At 38.4% G+C, this 21,089-nt stretch overlaps 1 protein-coding gene across 1 annotated transcript in view; it reads left to right on the plus strand.

The window, feature by feature from the left end:
- The first annotated feature begins 480 nt into the window (after nt 1–480).
- The window catches only part of LOC150085700 (homeobox protein MSX-1-like), a 49,997-nt gene continuing 29,388 nt past the window's right edge, over nt 481–21,089 (plus strand). Inside the window, exon 1 of the mRNA XM_090373457.1 lies at nt 481–1,291. Within this exon, the coding sequence (XP_090229583.1) occupies nt 694–1,291 (598 nt within the window). The 5' untranslated portion in view covers nt 481–693. The remainder of the gene's footprint in view (nt 1,292–21,089) is intronic.

Genomic DNA, 21,089 nt, shown 5'->3' on the forward strand with positions numbered 1-21,089 from the left:
TCATTCATTTATTGAGACGAAATCATTTTTGTTGTGGAAAGCTGTCGTACAGCGTCAGTGAGGGGGGGGGGGGAAGTTACTTTTATTTTTTTTTTATTTCACCCTCAGTCTGTTTCTCCTTCGAGCTACATCGCAACATCTAATTCTTACAGTCCCGTGGCGCCTTAGCCGCTCGGAGTGGGCCGCTCCGACTGTCAGCGGCGGGGCTGACAAATCGTGACAGATAGCGCCGTAATCGGAAGCGTCGTGGCCCGTTTCCGAGCCTGACAGCGCGTGCCTGAAGTGGTGCCTATAATAAGACATTTTATAACTCTCTGTGTCATCTGCTGTTGGCACTATACTGACAGTTGGGCGGGTTCTCGGCACGCTCTCCTGCCAATCATCGTGATGCCAGCGCTCAGTAGTACCGCCCTCGCGGCTCTCCGCTAAGTAAACTGTAGCCCAGTAACCAGGGGGATGGTTGTTGCAACAGTAAGGGCAGTAGGAGGTGAGATTCTGGGTTCAGCATTACATCTGTGGCACAGGGAGTCGGAAGAAGAGATAAGAAAGTCGAGGACCAACATGTCGTGTGCTTGGTAGGACAGGCTTACTATTAGAGATATGTCGGGTTGCTCGAAAAGCCTTGCGTGATGCGTGAACGCACGTGTTTCTGCTGTCGGTCATTCTCTAGTCAGGTGTCGCGTCCACAGTATCATGCAGCTAAGTTCAAATGACAGCAATTTCTCTGTACAGGAAACTGTGTCACTGGTAGAAGCTACTAGCTCTCCCCCCATGTCTGCTACCTCTAATACAGCAGCGTCGCCAACGGGTGTGTCCGGCCTGACCTCGACGACGACCTCGTCGCCACCCGTTGGAAACACCAGAACAACGGACAGCCAGCATGTGTGTAAATCCCTCGGAAGAAAGGAAGCGTCGGCTAAAGTGATTTCTTTCTCGGTAGCATCATTGCTGGCAGACGAAGCTGATCCCAGATGTCCTATAGCAGCCCGCAGCAGTTCTGCAAAAGTCAGTGTGCACAGGAGTCAGGACTCGAAAGAGCCTTTTCATCCAGTCGAACTCTCTTTGGCACTGGAAAGCCCGACGAAACAGTCGAAGCAATTCACCGTTGACGGGATCTTGGAAAACGTGACTAAGCCTAATGTGGTGCCAATTGGCAGGTATCCCGTAGTTCCTCCGCCCTCGATCAGCAAAGTGTTGGCACTACCGCCTGACGTTGCATCTCCGTGGACTCATCCCCTCGGAGTTGCACTGCCGTGGTTCCAGGCAGCAAGGACTCTCTCGCCTATACAGAGTAAGTATCCAATAATTCAAAGAGTGCAGAAATTCTGTGTTTAAGGGGTTGGCATTGCATAAAAGTCTCCGTTTCATTTAATCTTCTTAGGTGAATGAGAAGTAATAGATACAAACTTCGGAAAAACACATGAAATTAACTTTATGTAGGAGAATGCTACTCAAATTTACATTGGATGCAGTCATTAACCAATGCAGCCATTAAAAACCACTGTTTTGTTTCGTGTATTCTAAATTTAGGTAGTGGAAAGACAGTGGTCTTAAGTTACTTTTAGAGAAATACACTCTTCAACCAAAAAAAATGTAAATGATTTACTGGTAAATCAGGATAATTTCTTTACAAAAATTTTACCCAATTAGTCCCAATATTTAAATTGAATGAGGAAATTCCTTAATGAATTCTGTTCGTCAAAGTTGAGCGTGCACAAGAGTTGGAAATCTAAAGAGCCATTTCATCCACCCAAACTACTTTTGGCACTGAAAAGCCCGATGAAACAGTTGAATCCAAACCCTGGTAGAATTCATTAAGGAATTCAAAAACGTTGTCATTTTAATTTCCATAATGAGATGAATTGGTCAAAAATTTGTAAAAATATTTTACCTTGACTGACTAGTAAATCTAAAACGAACTTAAATAAATCTCAAATAAAATTAGAAACTGTGGGCTTAATTTATCTAGCTGTAATCTAGTTGGGTAAAATTTAATATACGGTACGTTTAACCACGGAACCTTTCTTAAAACGGGACAAAGCATTCCATCAAAGTCAACACTATGCACTGTTAAATTCAGTTAACTGCCTGACATACGTAATTCTGTGAGGTGTCTAGTCTTTTAGAATTATTTATATAAGTATACTAACCAAAATAAGCATAAAATATTAACAGCTTTAAGACTACTATGTTTGTTGTTTTAAAGCGTAATTTCAGTCATAAGCATTATACAAAATTTTAGAAATGAAGTGGGACTAGTGTTTCTATGTTTTGGTAGGAAATCGATGGTTGTGGAAACCACAGAAAATTATATTCGTCTACAAGTGCTTTAGGTCAAGTTCTGCTTTTCTTAACAAGTATATCCTTTTGTGTTTCAGTATATAATCGGTTATTATTTGTTTATTTTCTATTTTGATTTAATAATTAAATTATATAAGAAAAGAGTTTGACGGCTAGCAAATATATTAGTAATGTATCCAAAATTAAATACCGGTACAATAAAGTTAATTTTTAAGAAAATCCAAACATAAAAGGTATCAGAATCTTTAGTACTGGACAGTGCATGGGTCGGAGGTTGAAAAGACAAGATACTTAAGAATATCTTAAGAAGTTAACATACAATATATAATAACCTATTTTCCATTAACCTTAATTAGTTTTACACAATCATATTTGACGAAGTTTGGACAGACTCGAGTTGGATTGCCTAAACTAATGTCACAGCGATTTGAGACTTAATACGTCAGCAGCATCTCTCTGTGAATTGCGAGTGCTCTGAATATCGGTTTGTCTATTTTACCGAAGTAAAGTTTAGAGTTTTTCGGTTGGAAAACATTGAGCTCCCCTAAGACGAATCAGCTTAGCATCCGGTGAAAATCCTGGTCAGCATTCCAACTGTCATCAACGAATTCCAATTGAACAAGCGAAGTATTTATCGATTAAGCTACGTAGAACCACACCGGCTAGAAAGTTTTATGATTCATCTTTGCAAACGTTTATAAAATATTTGGCATCGATTCCTCTTTTTATGAATCGTTCAACAATCGAATAAGAAGTGTAATTATTTAATAGCCGTTTCTTCATTACTGCAGTCAAAAAGCTAAATAGGTTAAAAATCAAAAGCGCATACATGTCCTAGTGTATATTCTTCTTATTCGATTGTTGAACATGAATTCATAAAAAAACAGAATCGATGCCAAATATTTTCAAGATATAGTGAACTGCTGCAAAATCAGTTAAAAGCCTCACTTTTTAAGCATTTGTATGTAAACTTCTATTTTACGGATTAGAGTTGAAAGTAAGGTCACAATGCTTCATCTGTTTTAGATATATCTTAACTTATGTACAGTTTTGTTGGAAAATAGAAGTTTTCCGCTCAGGAAATCGTTTCTTTGAGGGAGGGATTGAAACAGAAAGAATAGGACGTGAGCGCTTTCCATCGAAAAATAGCACCCAACTCGCAGTAATGTGAATTTATGAAACGAAATGCAGCATTATTTAAATTAAGCACTAAAAATTAATAATAGAAGAAAATTAATGTACTTTTATTCTTATGATTTCAGCTTTCTTATTTTTAAATGTAAAACACGAACAAACAGACTCCAAGTGTATTTACAAATTAAATGGTTTATTGATTATTACCCAAAGGTGAAAAAAAGAAATTTCAACTGATATCAACGTTTAAAATCAGTTTGGGATTGCGTTCTCCAAACAAGTAGTAACTGTACTCTTTCTAGACAGGTTGTAAACTGAGGTACAACGTCTTTTAGAATAGTCCAGTAACATGGAGAGTACAGCAGCTTTTTTATCTTGAAGTGGATACAAACGTTGACAAAAATTAAATGCGCCTTTGTATGGGGAAATCCTCATTTCAACCTCAATGATTAATAAACGATTTAATTTTCGAATATATGAGGGGTCTGTGGTTATACCTTTTTTGAAATTTAATTATTAATTTTCTCGTAATGCCAAAAACAATTCTTATTTTACACTTACATAAAGTAAAGATGATGATCATTGAAGCCACAGAAGATAATCAACATTGTACAACACTATTATAGTTCAATATCCAGAACTTAATGTAACAACATTATTGGCTGACGATAAACTTCTGGAGCGCTTTGGGAATCAGTCATAAAGAATAAACCCCTTTTTTTTATTATTATTGAATATGGACCCGAAAGCTTTTGCTTCTTTCTCATAAATTTTCAAGAAGTACTCGAATATTTTCTTTTAGCCTGATTACATGGCTCGCATCGACAAAAAAGTTATCTCCACGGACTGCGTAACTGCTGAGAGATATTTTGCTTGTGAAGACAGTGGTATACTGACAGTGTCAACTCGGGACGAGATACTTAAGTACATATACAGTATTCATCGCGTTGCGGAAGGTGCATATTTGAGACTCGTAACAGTTAAAAGGTCTGCTGTAATCATTTCCCGATCAATCTATTTAAAGATGATATTTTGAGCAACTGTTCCGAATATTTTATATATAAAAAGAAAAGTAGTAAAAGCTTATAATAAACGCAAATGTGTCTAAATACTTCTTATTAGACTAACGACACTTCAAAGAGCTTAAACTCAGCAGAGAAAAAGTCTTATTCTGGATACTTTAATATGATCTAGAATTTTATCCGAGAAATAATAAACAACTAAGTCACAGTAAAAAAAAATTTAAAAAAGGCATTTTTGAAAAGGCAATTTAATTTTTTCCCTTCTTTATCTTCTCGTAATTCGTACTTCTATTTGAAATAATAATAATAAAGTCATGGATAGTATGCAATATACAAAAACAAGAAAAAAAGTTACAGATTTTATGGCAAGATTTGTGAATAATTTACATCGGCCATCCCTGTTAATCGCACACTGATCAAAAACTAGTCAGTGAAACATTGTGGTTTGAATAATCTCCCCCCCCCCTCTCGTTCTAGTCTCCATGATTGCTGAATACGATGATGTTCTTGCATTTTCACTATCTGTCAACTTACGAGACTACTGCGGATCATAGACAATAAATTTATTTATTTTATCTTATGCCCAAAACGTAATGGAGTCTTTCTAATTGATTCCAAAGCGCCCACTTTGAAATAATCTTGTTTTTCTCTTAAGCCAGTTCTTGCAAAAAGTTAAAATCGTATTATAACCAGCATCCTAATTGGAAAACTTTCCGAAACTGAATGGTAGTTAATAAAATACCCTATTTTTAATAAAACTGTATACACATGACATTACCGGTGGACATGGTAATGTCATATATATATATACGGGTTTTTTTTTTAGTAAACTTTTGCTCAGAACTCTTAGATATATGTTTAGAATTCTTGGATATATCCATTTATTAGACGAATACTTGACACGCATAAAGTTCAAATGCTTTTCGACATTTATTTCGAACTCTCACCTAATCTTTCGACCACATACATATGCATCCATATCGTCCTCAGGCACAGGATAGTGGTGGTTCTGCCAGTTATCTGTTTGGAGGCATTTGGGTTCGATTGTTTGTTGTTGTAGAGTTTTAGGGGCATCAGCAGCTTGGGCCATATTGCATGCTATATAATAAGTCTGTCAATTGCGTGTGTACTGTGATCAGTTTACTGGAGGAAAACACCAATTTGTGGGAGAAAAAAACCATACTGCCCTCTCCTGAGATCGAATAACTTACCCGCCTTGTGATATAAGGAGCATTGGTGTATACAGAAGCGTTAATAATAATTTTCACAGGAGGAGGCACGGTCGACAAGGTTAAAATATGAAAGAAAAAAAGAAAAAGAATATGATACAGCTATTGATATCATTAGACTCAAATTAGTGTTTCGAGCATCATATTTAAAAATTCTCCCACCCCCCAAATCAGGTTCTCTGTGTAGGGGCTCTTATATAGATATTTTTCCTAGGAATAGTGTACAAATATTTTGTCTAGTGGTTGTGTAGAAGTACGTTTTGTCTAAATCTCACAAATTTAAAATTGTGACAACCTGCACATTGAACAATTTTCTCTGATGAATGACTTTAAATAGTATTACGCTCACCGGCCTTTTTTCTTTCTCTTTTACTTATTTCAATCCCTATAGTTTTTGCTGTTCTTCTTTCTTCGTTCTCCCTGCCCACCCATTTCAAGGTCACATCTGCTTGCTAAATTGTACCAAAAGATCACTTGAACCAAACTCGCATATCTTTATTACAGGCTGTTTACTCAGTAGAGAAATATTTGAAGATCTAGTTATCAACATTGAATACCCTTCAGTTGAAGTGAGGAAATAGGTGGCATACAGCATTGAGCAAAAAAGTATTCATTGTTAAGGAACATACTGTCGAAGACTGGGATACGCTGACAACACTTCAGCGTGAGTCATGGACAAACGAACCAAACAGTCTTAAAGTTAGTAGATCGGTTTCAGATAACAGGCAGAGATTTAGACGAAGGGAATGTCATGCTGGCCGACCGCCATCTTGGGTAGCAGAGTTGGTATAATCACCGTCCTTCCCACACTGAGTAGAAAAGACCTTTTTCGAATCCCGTCAATGACGAGAGGAATTCTTATGGTTAGTCGGTCTCAGACGAGTGTCCCATGGTTTTTCCTCCCAAAAACTCCAAATGTTTTTGTTTCCGCAAACAGACAAACTGACCACAGAAACACACACAGTTTACAGACATAATATATACGGCGCAATATGGCCTAAAACCCTATAACAACAACGCCCTCGTGGGTAGGGCAGTTGGTTGAACAGCCGTCCTCCCCACACCGGGTGGAAAAGACCAGATTTTGAGTCCTGTCGATGATTTGAGAAATATTATGGGTCTTTATCACAACGTGGCTGAGTTACTCGGTCTGAGGGGAGGGTTCCATGGTTTTTCCTCCCAAAAACCTCCAACTCAGGTTTTTGTTTCAGCAAACAAACAAATTGACCACAGAACACACGCGATTTACAGACAATATATAATAAATAAATAAATTTTCTGTTTATACTCCGGGACGACCAAACGGTCAGAGGAGTTCACAAGATAGACAGAATACAAGAAACAGCACCGTATTCAGCAGTCACGAGCTTGAACCCCGGTCACTCGAGGCACGTGTACTTATGCACCCGCGCGCCTGACCACTAGGCTACGGGGGCCTTTATAAGGGGCAATAGGGCCTTAGTCGCTGATGCTCCTAAACCCTACAACTAAACCCCGAACCCTAAACCCTGACTGCCATTAAGAACGCCAGAGAGGTTTATGAAACTCGATCAGTCTTGCTGTGAATATCAAGAAAGAATTTAGCAATGGATAAGGATGTCTTACAGTACAATAAGGAAGAGTTATAGAAATGATTTCCGTACAAAATTCAGATCAGCCAGCCACGTTTGTTGACTTTGTCACGGAATTCAGTGTACTTTTAGAGCGAGAACCTTCCATTATGAACAAAGTTTGGTTTTTCTGACAAAGCGCACTTTCATTTAGAAGGGTGTGTGAATAAGCGAAGTAAATGATTTTTGGCTCTGGGAGATCCATACGTTATTCTTCACAATCCGTTAGATACGCATAGGGTTACATTGTGCACGCCATCGGTTTGGCATTTTTGGGTCAGTGTTTTGCGATGGTAGCGTCTATCTTGGTGTCATTAGGGACAATTTTGTGCTTTTCATTATGGCTATTTCATTGACGTCGACGAGACTTCAGTTTAACTGGACGGTGCGAAGCCCCATAGTTCAGAAGCTGTACTGGAACCCTCAACATGAATTGTTGAGGAGGCTTCCATCCTGCAGTGGGTTGATAATGTCGCATGATTTTAATTCATGCGATATTTATCTCTGGGGTTATCTCAAACGATAGTATTTTAGAAGAAAACCTTGAACGTTTCGTGGCATGAATTTCCCAACAGAACTAAATATAGTTGAAGGTGTAATTTTATGCTCTTCAGATAAATGAAATAAGACGATAAACAATAAATCACCTATAATGAAAATAAACGGGAGGCGCGTTAAAATCAACGCTTCTATGGTAAAAATGAAATAATAACAAATATTGTAAACAAAAGAGAAAAAAAAAAAAAAAACAAAGCATTTTTAACAAAATGTCAAATAGTGCTGATATCACTAACTAGATAGTTCGAGATCCGGATTTCGGAAAGACCGCAAGTATAAACAGCTGTTGAAACGACTTTTTTTCTTTATTTTTTTATATGTATATATGTATTTTGCTCAGTATCCGTAGGGAGGAGGGCTGAAAGAAGTTCGCGTGATGCACAGTGTTAGGAATAATGTGAACATCTATATACCGGATATTTTTCCATTTCAGGTGTTTAAACTAGAGTGAATGCATTATAATAAGAGTCAGCTCCAAGTACTCATAGAAAAGGAACCTTATTCGTCACCACAAGATGCTTCACTTCTGTTTTTCCAAACTATGCTTCTTAGCAGAATACGTTTTCTTTCTTTCTTTCTTCTTTTGTGGGGAGTGGCGGGTTCCTTCTATTGTGGAGATTTCCTTGGAAAAGCATGAGAGAAAAATTGCATACTTTCGCAAGTGCTATTCCCAGAAAATCTCTACAAGAGAAGAAACACTTATGGTCCACAGAAAAAGAAAGTAAAATGTTTCCCTAAGAAGTACAGATTGTGAAAAGAATTAATCCTCCTCGAACGAGGGTTGCGTAATTCCTCCCCTCCTCCCTTAGAAACTTGGTATTTTTGATTCCTCAAATCAAGCAAACCAACCAATGAAAACGCGATTTATTGAGCTGATAGGCACTGAGTCTTCTTCGTGTTATCTTCTTTGGCTGCTATACTAAATAGCCCAGCTATTATGCTCTTCAAGTTAGTCAAAATTTGGGCGATGTGATTAATACACCTAGCCAGTGGGTATACTGTGAAGTGAATTTTCTTTTATACTCCGGGACGACCACAGAGGGCCAGAGCAGTTCACAAGATAGAGAGAATACAAGAACATCACCGTTTAGTAATAAGGTAGGTTTTTAACCACAGTCACTGTAATGCTTGCACTTTTGTACCATTGTGCTTGACAGAGCTATGGCGTTCTTTTAGGCTGATGAGGTTAGCCAAGTCAGGTTGGACCGAGTTTCCGAGTTTTTCAGATTCGTCGAATATACTTCCAGCCGTATTGTGCCTATATGAGGATCTCAGGTTGATGGTCCTCGCTGGTAGCACGATATAATCACCTTCCTCTTAGCACCTGGTGGAAGGGACCTTTTAGTTCCACTTCCGTATGTGTAGCGAAGAAGTTTTGCGGGCTGTTTACACAGGGTGGTTAAGTTGGTTGGCCTTAGGTGGGAGGGCATGGTTTACCTCGCCGAGGCTAGGGTTTTTCGTCTGGCGGGAGGACAAGTCGACCACGGAGCTCACGCGAGTATGCGGAGAGGTGTAGTCTACGTTGCTGATAGACCCTAAAACGCTGCTGCACCAACCACCCCCGTGGGTAGCACAGTTGATATAATCGTGGTCCCCCCCAATGGAAAAGACCTCAGTTCGAATTCCGTCAATGACGCGAGGAATTTTTATGGATATTTTTAAGAAAGTGGTAAGTTAGTTGGTCTCGGGCGAGGGTACCATTTTTTTTTTTTTTTTTTTTCTTTCCAGTAATTCCGGATTTTCGTCCAGCAAACAGCAAATTGACCACAGAACACATTCAATGCACAGACATATTACATACGACGCAATAGGCCTAAGTTGCTGATTCCTCTAAAACTCCATAACATATTACACACCCAGAATAAACAGCTTCTTCCACATACCTACCATTAGGTTTTCTGTCATATACAATTCTATCTGCTTCCCTTATCTCCTCCAGTCACTTACTTTGGAGGTGGAGGAGATTGATATTGATATTTATTAATTAAAGCGAACCAATGGCAACCCCGCTGTCAGTTGCACATAATTTAGCAGTACTCTTACATACTCCCTCTCCTGTTTGTCCAAGTACAGGGAGGGAAAAAAACTTGCCATGACCAAAAAAGATTGATATGAACAAATTTAAAAATAATCAAATTACATAAAAAATAAAATATATATATAATTAAATTTCAGACAAAGTCCAAACTTCATTGGAAAGATCTGCATTTGTTCACAGTCAGTTGGAAAGCCAGCAGCGCTAGAAGCTGCCGAGAGCAGAAATGCCAGCACAAGGAGCTGGAGTTGCAGTGGATATAGTAGACTCAAGCCTCCACGATTTCACAGAATTCTAGGTAATTCGGCATACACCATACCGCATTACAAATCCAAGGCTTCCAGATGCAGAAAAGTCTTCCACCTAAGAAATATTGCAGTTGTAAAGGCTTGGAAAGCCAAGACGTTCTCCTGTTTATCAACTAGAATTGTCTCGCAGCCTTCTGCCATACGATTGAGATTACTAACCCGAGATACCAATTCAATTCGTAGATTGCAGTACTCCTCACAGTTGTACGTAATATGTTCCCATGATTCTCTTTCGCCACAATGGCAACTAGATCTTTCATTAATGCCTAAATCATGACCAGTTAATAAGAACATAGCTTGTAAGTTTGGGGCAAGCCATTTGAATTTTATCGAGGCTGCATTTCTTAAATCTGGGAACATTTTTTTCTGTAATCTGCCCTTTATCACAAACACTCCAACGCTCTTGCCAGACTTTTACCAAATCATCCCACATTCTTCTACTTTCCTTCCTGGTATCTGCCGAAATGTCCACCTGTACATTCCAAAAAGAACAGGGAATGCCATGGAGGATGAAGTAAGCCAATGCAGATCAATAGGCAATTTTACAGTCACAATCTGCAAAGCTGGGGTCGACACAGTTCTACATGCCATGCACATCCTAAGGAGCATTACTGTTTGAATGGAACTGAGCTTTCTAGTAAATATTTTTCCACGTACACGTTCAAACCAAATTGGTGCACCATACGTTACCATGAGGATAAATACACATTCATATAGCAAGTTCAGCGCCTTACCTTTTATTCCCCAGCCAACTCTAGTGATTCGAGCAATCATCCCAATAAATTTCCTCATCTTTTCTGATAGATAAGTATCATGTGAGTTGAAAGGCAAAGATCCGTCAAACATAATGCCGAGATATTTTAAATGCCTTGCCGATTTTAGGCTCGACCCATTCATTCTAACAACCGGTGGTCTTCTACTCGAAAATTGATCCTTAAAGACCATTGTCCTTGTTTTGGTTCCTGATACAGTCAGTTTATGTAACCTACACCAGTTATTAAGTTCAAACAAAACGTGCTGTGACCTGGTTTCTAGTTGCATCCGTGTATTTCCTTCAATAAGCAACACAAGATCATCGGCATATGCCACCATCTCTGTATGCTCGAAGTCCCTATGCAACCAGTCCTCTAAAACGAGGTTCCACATTAGTGGTCCAAAAACCGATCCTTGTGGGCATCCCCTGGTCACCTCTCATACAACAGAATCAACCGACGACTTAAAAGAACCCTTATGAAAATGATTACTACACTTATAAAAGTTATAATAGTCGTAATTAATGGGAAACTGTGTCTTCCTGTTAGGTTACCGCTGTTAAAGACTGATCAGGCTGACTGGAATGCCTTTCAAGGACTGAAATTCTGACATCACCGAAGTCAGTTAAGAGGAGACTGTCAATCATGCAATTGCGTACATCACAGAATGTATTCGTCCATGCAGCTGCAATTGCAATTCCAAACATTCACAAACCATGGTAGAATGCACAACAGCAAACAATAACAAAAAAAAAAAAAAAAAAAAAAAAGCTCAAAACAAAGCTTGGGGGATATTCCGACGATATCTTACTACGACCAACCTAATAACTTTTAATCGTGCACGCTATTTTCTCCATCAGAGTCAAAAGGAATCATGATGGATCCGTTTCTCATCAACTGTTTCCAGACGACCAGGTAAAACTGTCTGGGACAAAATCCGGAAAATGAAGGGAAAATACACAACCCTCATAGGTCTTGGATTATAATGGATGCATTATTCCAGACTTAACTGCAATCTTAACTCTATCCTGTCTTTTTTCCGAGTTCGTAAAAGATCCACTCTCTCGGTCTTTTGCCAAAAGGACGGGGTAGTGTAAGGATTTGTTTTAACTGCTATGCTTTTTGCCATCAAAGTAAACTTCATTACCGAACAAACTTTCTCTAACCGTAAAGAATGAATTCTACTGCTGATGACTTCAGCATATTCTCCCAGTCATGCAACATGAGAGTAATAGAAGGACAACTGCAACAAGCGATTGAGCGCCTTAACTCTTATGCAATGGCCATTGCCAAGGAATTCACACCAGAGAAGACCATTCGCGTCCATTTTTGTCTCAGGCCTTCTTCTCCCCGAACCTGCATTAAGACTCCGACAAAGCACCACTCTTGTGATAGCGGAGACAATTCTTGGGATTCATTTTTGAAAAAAAAGTTGACAGTTGTCCAACATATTCATTAGCTAGGAACAAAGTGCACGAGAGGACTGAACATTCTCCTTGCTTTTTCTTCTATTTCTTGGGACACAGACCGGTGCATTTTACTTCGTCTGTATCGTGTACTGGTGCAATCAAAATTGGATTATGGGTCTCAGGTATATGCGTCCTCCAGGAATAGCCTCCTTCTGTGGCTTGATTCCATTCACTAACAGGCCATTCATATTGCTACTGATGCCTTAAGAACAACTCTTGCCCAAAGTCTATGTCGAGAAAATGAACCAACCTTGTTGCTTTGACGAAAGCAGTAGTCTCTTCAGTATGCTTTTAAGCTAAACTCCCTGCCGGACTACCTCACGTGGTCATCTGTTTTTGAGTCACGATGGGAAAATCTTTATGACACCCGTCAGACTGCCAACCATCCATTCAGTATACGTGACGTGATGTGGCGAAAAGCTACTCATAGAGCTTAAAATCGCGGTTAGACAAAGTTGCGCTACAACCAAAGTAGTCCCATCCAACCTGGCATGCTCAAATAGCAGAATGCAACTCTCCCTTAAGAAGTAGATGAAGTCTGATACCCCGTCTTCCTTCAGCTCTATTCAGAACACCAAGCTGAATGTTGACTTTTTGCCCGTTTGCATAGACTGTTCAAGGTTTTTTCAGAAACTACTATATCTGAGCAGATTCTTCCTGAATGCAGCATGTAACCTGTAGGACTTCACGCTATAAAGTTAGCCTTGGATCACATAAGAACTCGCCAATACCACAATTTATTATGCACATTGATTCACTGAGTACATTACAGGCTTTAACAGCAATGAGATACACTACTCATCTAAACCTGTCCCGGATTCAGTTCAACAGATGACATACACTCTCCTTGAAGATGGATTCGATATCATCTTCTGCTGGATCCCAAAACACAGCGGCATTATTGGAAACGATTTGGCCGACACTGCAGCCAAATAAGCGGCTCCAATGAATAATCTTGGACTGTCCATTCTCTATGATAGACTACAGGCAAATAATCCATAATAAGATATATTCGTAGTGGTAAGATTCGTGGCATGGGCACAAACAATTTGTATCAAATAAAGCCTGTAGTAACCAGACTGTGGCATTCTAGTCCGTGCAGGGATCTAAAGAGGAAGTTGTTCTTGCTCGGCTTCGCATAGGACAGTCATCTGGCACATTCCTTTATGCTGCGGGCCGACAAGATCCTCCTATGTGCGAGAAATGTGACAGTGTTTTATCCGTTAAGCATGTTTTAAATTAATGTACTAATTTTATCTTTTTTTTTTTTTTTTTTTTAATGGACAGTTCTATACGAAACCATGGAGATATTTAATATCCTCTGTTTACAGCACTTGCTTTTAATATCACATTACTATTATAGGAGAGAAGTAACTGAAACAGGAACCATGAGATCAATAAGCCTAATGCAATACTGAAATATTTTAGGCTTTCCCACGTTAGAGAGTCTGGGCGCCTCCGTAGCCAGGTGGGAAGGAGCAGCAGTGCGCAGCACGCGCTTCTTGATTAGACCGGGGTTCGAGCCCGTCACCACCGAATGCGGAAAGGTTAAGGAATGACCACCGCATATTCCTGGAGCAATATGGCCTTAGTTGCTAATGCTCCTAAAAACCAACCAAACAAACAAACCAGTTAGAGCGTCTTGCAGACAGAACTGTGTCTCCTTGGCGTGTGATGTATTGATATATGTGCGCAGTGTTTATACGTTTAACGTTAATACAGGGAGAGGTTCGCCGAAGAGTTCACGGCTGAATGATATTTCGAAGTAGTGGCACGTATTAATATTTACCACAAGAAAAAATGCAACATCAGCCGAGTCTATGACATGCAAGTTGTTTATTTTCTATGTGAGAGTGCGTGAGAAAGAGGGGGGGGGGATCACACTATATGAAACTGAATGTTCACTTAATTATTGCTTTACCCTTTAAAAGTTTTCTATTCAAGGAGCGTTATATTCAGCAATAAGAAGAACTAATTATGGACATGAACCCAATAATGTAGTTTCTATCTGTTAGACGAGTGGCCTTACAGGAAAAGAATATTTTTGGTAAGCACCAGTGTATGTGAACAGCCGCTTTCCATTTAGGCCTTCTTGGCACAATCGATAATCCTGCCGAGTACAAAATGCCTAAGGTTTTAATCCCTAGTCGATTGGGGAATTGCTTCTAAGGTTTGAAGTCCCTGTGCTGGGTTAGTCGGCCTCGTTTTGAAAACTCACCATTTACCCACAAGAAAACAGAAAAGTGTAATACGCACTCAGTTTAAGAACACAGACTATTGCATAAATATTATAAATAAACTTAATAGTATATTTATAATATATTCTGGTATATTTATAACGCGCTAGAAAGCATAATATGCTAGATAAACTACAAAGCACTTCACCTATTTAAGGCTTAACACAACTGAGTAATATCCTTCAGAACTTGTTAGCAGACCTTTACATGTCTTTTATGTAGTAGGCAGTCATACATGCGCAGTTTTCTGTTTCAAACTTCTGCTGGATGGCGATGCCTCATCACACACACACAGACACACTTCGTATTGCAGAAACTTAAAAGAATCGCTACAGAATGCCGATTTTTGGTGATGGGTGAAGATGGCAGTTTAATCCATTTTGATAAATCCGTTTGGTAAATTAGATTTCTATCTTAGTAATAAGAATGTTTCCTTTTTTGATAAAATATGATCTAAAGTATGATACTTAATTGTCCATGCTCTAAGAGTACTGGAATTACGCAGACTGCTTAGCAATTAACATTTAGATCCTCACATAAATGTTTCATGCGCATCGGGTTATGATCTTTGTCGTTGCCACTTATGATTTTATAAGAATTTGTTCATTTCGATTTTATCGTTCTAGCGAATATTTGAGGGGCTTTCAATTGTACTCTGTACTGCGTATGATATGCGTTAAGCTAAGATAGAGTAAGCTTCAAGAACGTCCATACGCACACATACTTATGCAAACATTTAGCTCATCATATACTGTACTACAGATAACCATAAGCTTCTAAACCACTGTCATCTGTCTGCCATTCACCAGTTTAAACAAACGCTTTGCGTTCAGTCAACAAACTGGCCTCGTGTGCTTCATTTCATTGTACGTTTTCCTGGAGCCACGTTTCCACTGTGGAGAGCGTGCTAAGCATCACTAATTTCTACATTTTGCTCGTGGTGTGGTTGCATGCGCGATGATGTAAGTTGAAAGGGAAATGAAAGCTCTCCGCGCAAATGTAGCCGCTAGAAGCACTTTATTATGTCCCCTTAGTCACCCGTATTAATTTCGAATTTGCTGAAGGGTACAGGGAATGTCTGTTACCGAATTATCTTTACTGGAAAACAATATCTTGGATACAATCTTAGACAGGAGTAATTGAATTTATTATTGTGGGTTCACTAATAGCCACGAAAGTTCTGCTCATATATGTTAGCAAATATTGCTGATTTTTATATTAGAAAGTAAGGTTTATCATATTTAACAAAAATGAAAAGTAATGTCGCAATCAGCTAAACAATAAAAGGAAAGGGAAAAAAAGAATAAATTTTAGTCATTTCATAGCAGACAGCTTCTCATTGAAATAACTTTTCAAAAAACTATTTTAAGAGTTTTTAAAATTGTAAAAATTAAAAAAAAAAATCCTAAATTTGCGTGAGTTCTCAAACGCTTTTCAAAGTGGTCCAATATAGAAAGACAAATGGCCTTTATTTTTTCCGCGTACTACTCAGCAACAGTATTAGTATTCGGTGGTATACACGTATCATATGGTGGAAATCTACACAAGTGTTTTGTCTACTTTGTTTTATTTTGGGTTGGGTTCGAGTCCCACGATGATCAGAGTTTTCTGATAAGGCCTCTTCTATCGAGGTTGCACGCTTTCTCGTTAATTTATTCCGGTTTTCAAGAACTGGGCAACTATAATTTTTGATAATACAAGGTCAACATCAGTTTGGGTGAAAAGCCTGATTTGTTGGTATACTGGAGTATCACCGTTCATATTATCGGAAGGTAAAAGAACACCTAAAATGGCCTTGGTAGTGATCGATCCGTAGTAGGCGCAGAATCATTAATAGTTCAGAATTGTATAAGTCACGCCGATGTACTTTATTAAGTGAAGAATGATAATAAGACCTACGAATCAGAATTAAGGGAAGTATGAACAGTATTTTTCAAGAATTATTAAGCGCGTTTGCATGTATAAATTCTAAGCGTCTATTGCCTTCACCATGTCCGTACGTCCGCATGCAAAAGAGTGACTTTCAGTCGATGGATTTTCATAAAATTTTGTATTTGAGCTTTTTAAAAATATTTGTCGAGGCAAACCGAATTTCATTAAAATTGGACTAATAGAAATCCGGCAATTATTATTTATTTTTTCCAAGCATATTGTATGGAAAAAGGAAATTCATAGATTAAATGTAGTTTTAATGCAGTTTTATTAGCTTTAGACAGTCCGTGATCGCTTCGCGTGTACTGTTATGCAAGACTCGTGAACGTGGCGTTGCTTGTGAAGAGATACAGAGAGAAAAGAGATTTAAAAAGAGTTAATGCGGGGGGAGAGTAATTAATATTATACAGTTGTAATTGAACTAAGTTTTAAGTTTCGAGGGCAAACCTGTAGAGTTAAATAGGTTACGCCCTCTAAAGTGTTCTATAAAGTTCTAATCTTCTAAATTAATTGATAAGAAATAACTATATTTACTTTTTGCTTCTATTAATCACATAAAATGAAAAAAAAAAAAATCATTTAATTTAAGAAAAAAATCGAAAACACCTGAAATATAACGCGCTGCGTACATCAACTAACTTGTTTTTCAAATGCTGTATTTATCGTTTGCGATCTTGATATGCATGCTTAAATCTTTCAATATCAAGTGGAAGCTAGCTTTTCCGGTGTCACAGATGCAATAGTTACATTGGCTTTATGAATATTGTGGCATCCATCGTAAAATCTTAATCTCATAAAGGTTGGTGAGAGCAGGCACGAACCAAGCGCTCTTGAAGGATGAATACGAGTTCAACAGCTGTGAAGTTCATGAAGTCCGTAGAGGCTGCGGGAAAGTTGTTTAATAGAATTATGAAAGCGTTCCCACTGAACCTTTTTAGGGTAAAAGCCTAGAATCATTAAGTAGAGAAAACAAGGGTGATCCTGAAGCTCTAATAGAAGTGATGGCTCGATGATTGCTGGGGGAGCATAAGCAGTCAAGTTAACAGTCAAATCAGACACGCACAAAGAGACAATATGAGAAGCCATTGTAAATGAGCTAAAAATTAAATGACATATTAAGTATATCTAATTTATGTGGGTTAGAAAGTAGTTGAATAATTTAATTTCACTTCAGTTAATTGACCTTTAGCTTCAGTGTCTGAATTTATGATAATTTTGGCAGAACTAGCAGAAAACGGGACGCTGTCGAAATACTGTAGATGAATGGTGATATCGGATGTGTGGGATGGATATATAACACCACAAGAAAGGAGGAACCCAAGAAACTAGAGAAATGCATACATGTTGCATAATTCATTTGGGAGGCCACAACTTTTAAAAATATCCAGATTTTTATTTGCAATTATAAAGACACAATACGCGTTCAATCTGAACAAACCTGGTGAGCAATCTGAACAATTCGTGTAGAAAGGAAAAACCCTGAATCTTTACTAGAATAGTAGTATTTCTCTTTGTAGAGCAATAATGCCAATTTTCCATTCATCAATGGTTTTATGAATTTCTTTAGCGCCCAGCCTTGAATTCTGTACATTGAGTTGTCCCTTGTGTGTATTTAAGCCAACTCAATGTACATTGAGTTGTCCCTTGTGTGTATTTAAGCCAACCATACGTTGCCCTCTCTCCTGAGTTGAGCTTGATCCACAACTTAATATATATATATATTGGTGCGTCCGTTCGAAGGATAAGAAGTCGAATAAGCGTGATATGTCTTTCTCTTATATATTTCTTCATGGGAATGATGCTTAACGTTTAAAAGAGAATTGGCCATCCAAGGAGCGAGTACTCAATAGCAAGGAAAAATTTTAATATAGGATTACCAAGTATAGTAATTATGTATGTCAGAAGCATACATAATTACTATACTTGCTGGTCAAAAAAATAGAAGACTTTGCAACTGGCGTCAACAGGCGTCATAATTAAACATGCGGTATGCAAATATAAGTTGTCACATGGTATGGTCACAAGTTCCTTGGTATCAGATAAGTACTGTTCGTTTTCCTAAGGCTTCTTCGGTCAGGTCATCGGGAAGACAAGTGAAATTTCAGACTTTCAGGAACTTGTTAAAGTACGTTTAGCAGGAACCACAGTTGAGAAAAAAACAAAGGAAATCACTAGTCTGTCGAGAGAACCATCTCATAAGTATAAAATGAGTGGAAAGCGAAAAGAGAATGCAACTAAAGGAAGAAATGCAGCGGAAAGTCACTACTTCAAAAATGAGACCGTTGGAAATTAAAACGAATAGTGTCAAAATGGAAGGTCCAGTGTGCAATGAATTACTGAAAATTTAATTTAGGCAAAGAAATTTAAAAAAGACCAATTTCCAACAGAATTATGCGGCGGGAGTTGAAAATGTGGAATTTTTCGTGTACCTGTACTAATTACACTTTTTTCCGTTAAAAAAAAAAATCGAAAGATTCGATTTTTGGAGTGGTGCTGCCAACGCCAATACTGGACTGTAGAACAGTGGAAAAAGATCGTGTGGTCTGGCCAATTCTCGATTTACCCTTTTTTTGCATCAGTTTTGTATCACAATGAAAGTGTGGCATGAACTTTATGAAGCCATTCATCCAGACTAACTAACGTCCGCCACTGTAGCGGTTGAAGACGATATGATGGTATTGGTTGTATTTGTTGGTACGTACTGGGTCTGCTCATACTGTCAGGTCGTGTTACCTCTAACGAATATCTTTCTATCGAATCGGGTCAACTTCCCACTGCAGCGGTTAATTTTTACTCGGATTTCGATGGATTCTTGCAAGACGACAACGCAACTATCCATCCTGCGAAAATTGTATCTGTATGGTTCGGGTAGCATTTCCAACATCTACCCTAGTCGCCTAATTCTCCAGTTCTGAATCCAATTGAGAATATCTGAGATATGTTTGTAAAGGCAGTTCGGCTTCCCAGTTCTCTACCGACCATAGTACAGTAACTGAAAAAATAAATCGGTGAACTACTGAATGAATTCCGGGCACGCATGATGAAGGGTCCGTAGTCACGAATGGTCGTTAGTGTAGTATCTCAAATAGAGAGCTTTATGGTAACTGAAAAAATGTTTTTATTACCCCGACTTGGCCTAAAACTGAGCAAGTGACGAAAAACGTTGTCTATTTGAGTCTTTCCAGTTGTTGCGAATGACAAGTGTGGAGAAGCGACTCCGAATTCTTGCTGGAGAAGCAATTAAAGTCTTGGGGGAAAAGCGATTGGCAGGTGAGGGCCGTGCAAGACTCCGCGCAGACAAATTTGTCAACAACGATCAATATGGCGTTTGTTGGCCCACATGATGTACAACCCATGCAAATTTTCAAGTCAATAAGTTGAGTGGTTCCAGAGATACAATGCTGTGACAGACAGACGGATGGACAGACAGACAACCGAGTTACATTATAAGGTGGGGGTATTCTCAACTTGGGAGGAGGTGTTTTCTCTTGCTCCTAAATCTGACACCAATACGGTCTCGAAACGCATTTTGCACTCCTTATCCTCCAATCCGAAGGATAAAGATTTAAAATGAAATTCGTGGAGAATTAAGTTAAGAAAAATCACTTTTTTTTGGTTAATACAGTATCTTGTATTAAAAAAAAATAACGGTGATGTCATCTCTGTGCATGGTTCCTGTTCTCAGTGACATCAAGTAGTATATTTTTAAATGCTGTTTTGGAGAAATATTTTAATAATTTTCTATTAGTGGCAGATACGCTGAAGTCTGTTGACCTTAGTTGTCTGTTGCCTTCCGTTTCACTTAATTGTAAAGCCTGCTGCAACTCCCTTCCACTTGATGATTATAAAGATTATTCACGGCAGCAGTTTATTTCTAACCTTACAAAATTTCACCACCATTACCCTGACGTATCAGCTTCGCACGGATAAACAATTGGTCCATCATGCAAAGAAAGTTTTCGAAAGAAAATAAAATCCGAGAGATAGGACAAATCGACTTTTATAATAAATGGAAAAACACGATGTATTGATTACGCTAGCTTCTCCTTTCTCTCTGTTTTCCCAGAAAGTGTTAGTTCACCACAGTCTGTGCGATTTCACTTTTTATGGCTATGAATTTTCTTATTATAGTTTGATAACAGTTTCATCTTCTCATTCCCTTTACAGTTCTGCTCAACTATCGAAATAAATTTGAAGTGAACCAGTTTAATTAACAGTTATAATCGGTAATTAAGCAGTTAATTAGTTAAACAGCTGTAGATAACCCAGTAGTTTATTGCAGAGATTGGATAATTGACTTCCAGTAAAAAAAAAAAAAAGAGCTACTCTGATCAGTGGAAATTATTTTGTTCCCTTTTGATAATGTTTCATCCTTTTTCCTGGCCTGGCCTGGTCCTTCTTCCCATGACTTAATTAATTGTATTTATTTAAATATGGAGTTAGGATTACTTTGAATTAGCGCCGATGAAAGTCATCCTGTTAGGAACTATTGTAATGTAGCC

This window comes from Mastigoproctus giganteus, chromosome 5, assembly GCF_048544385.1.
Source record: "Mastigoproctus giganteus isolate SK-2022 chromosome 5, ASM4854438v1, whole genome shotgun sequence".
NCBI classification, from domain to species: domain Eukaryota; kingdom Metazoa; phylum Arthropoda; class Arachnida; order Uropygi; family Thelyphonidae; genus Mastigoproctus; species Mastigoproctus giganteus.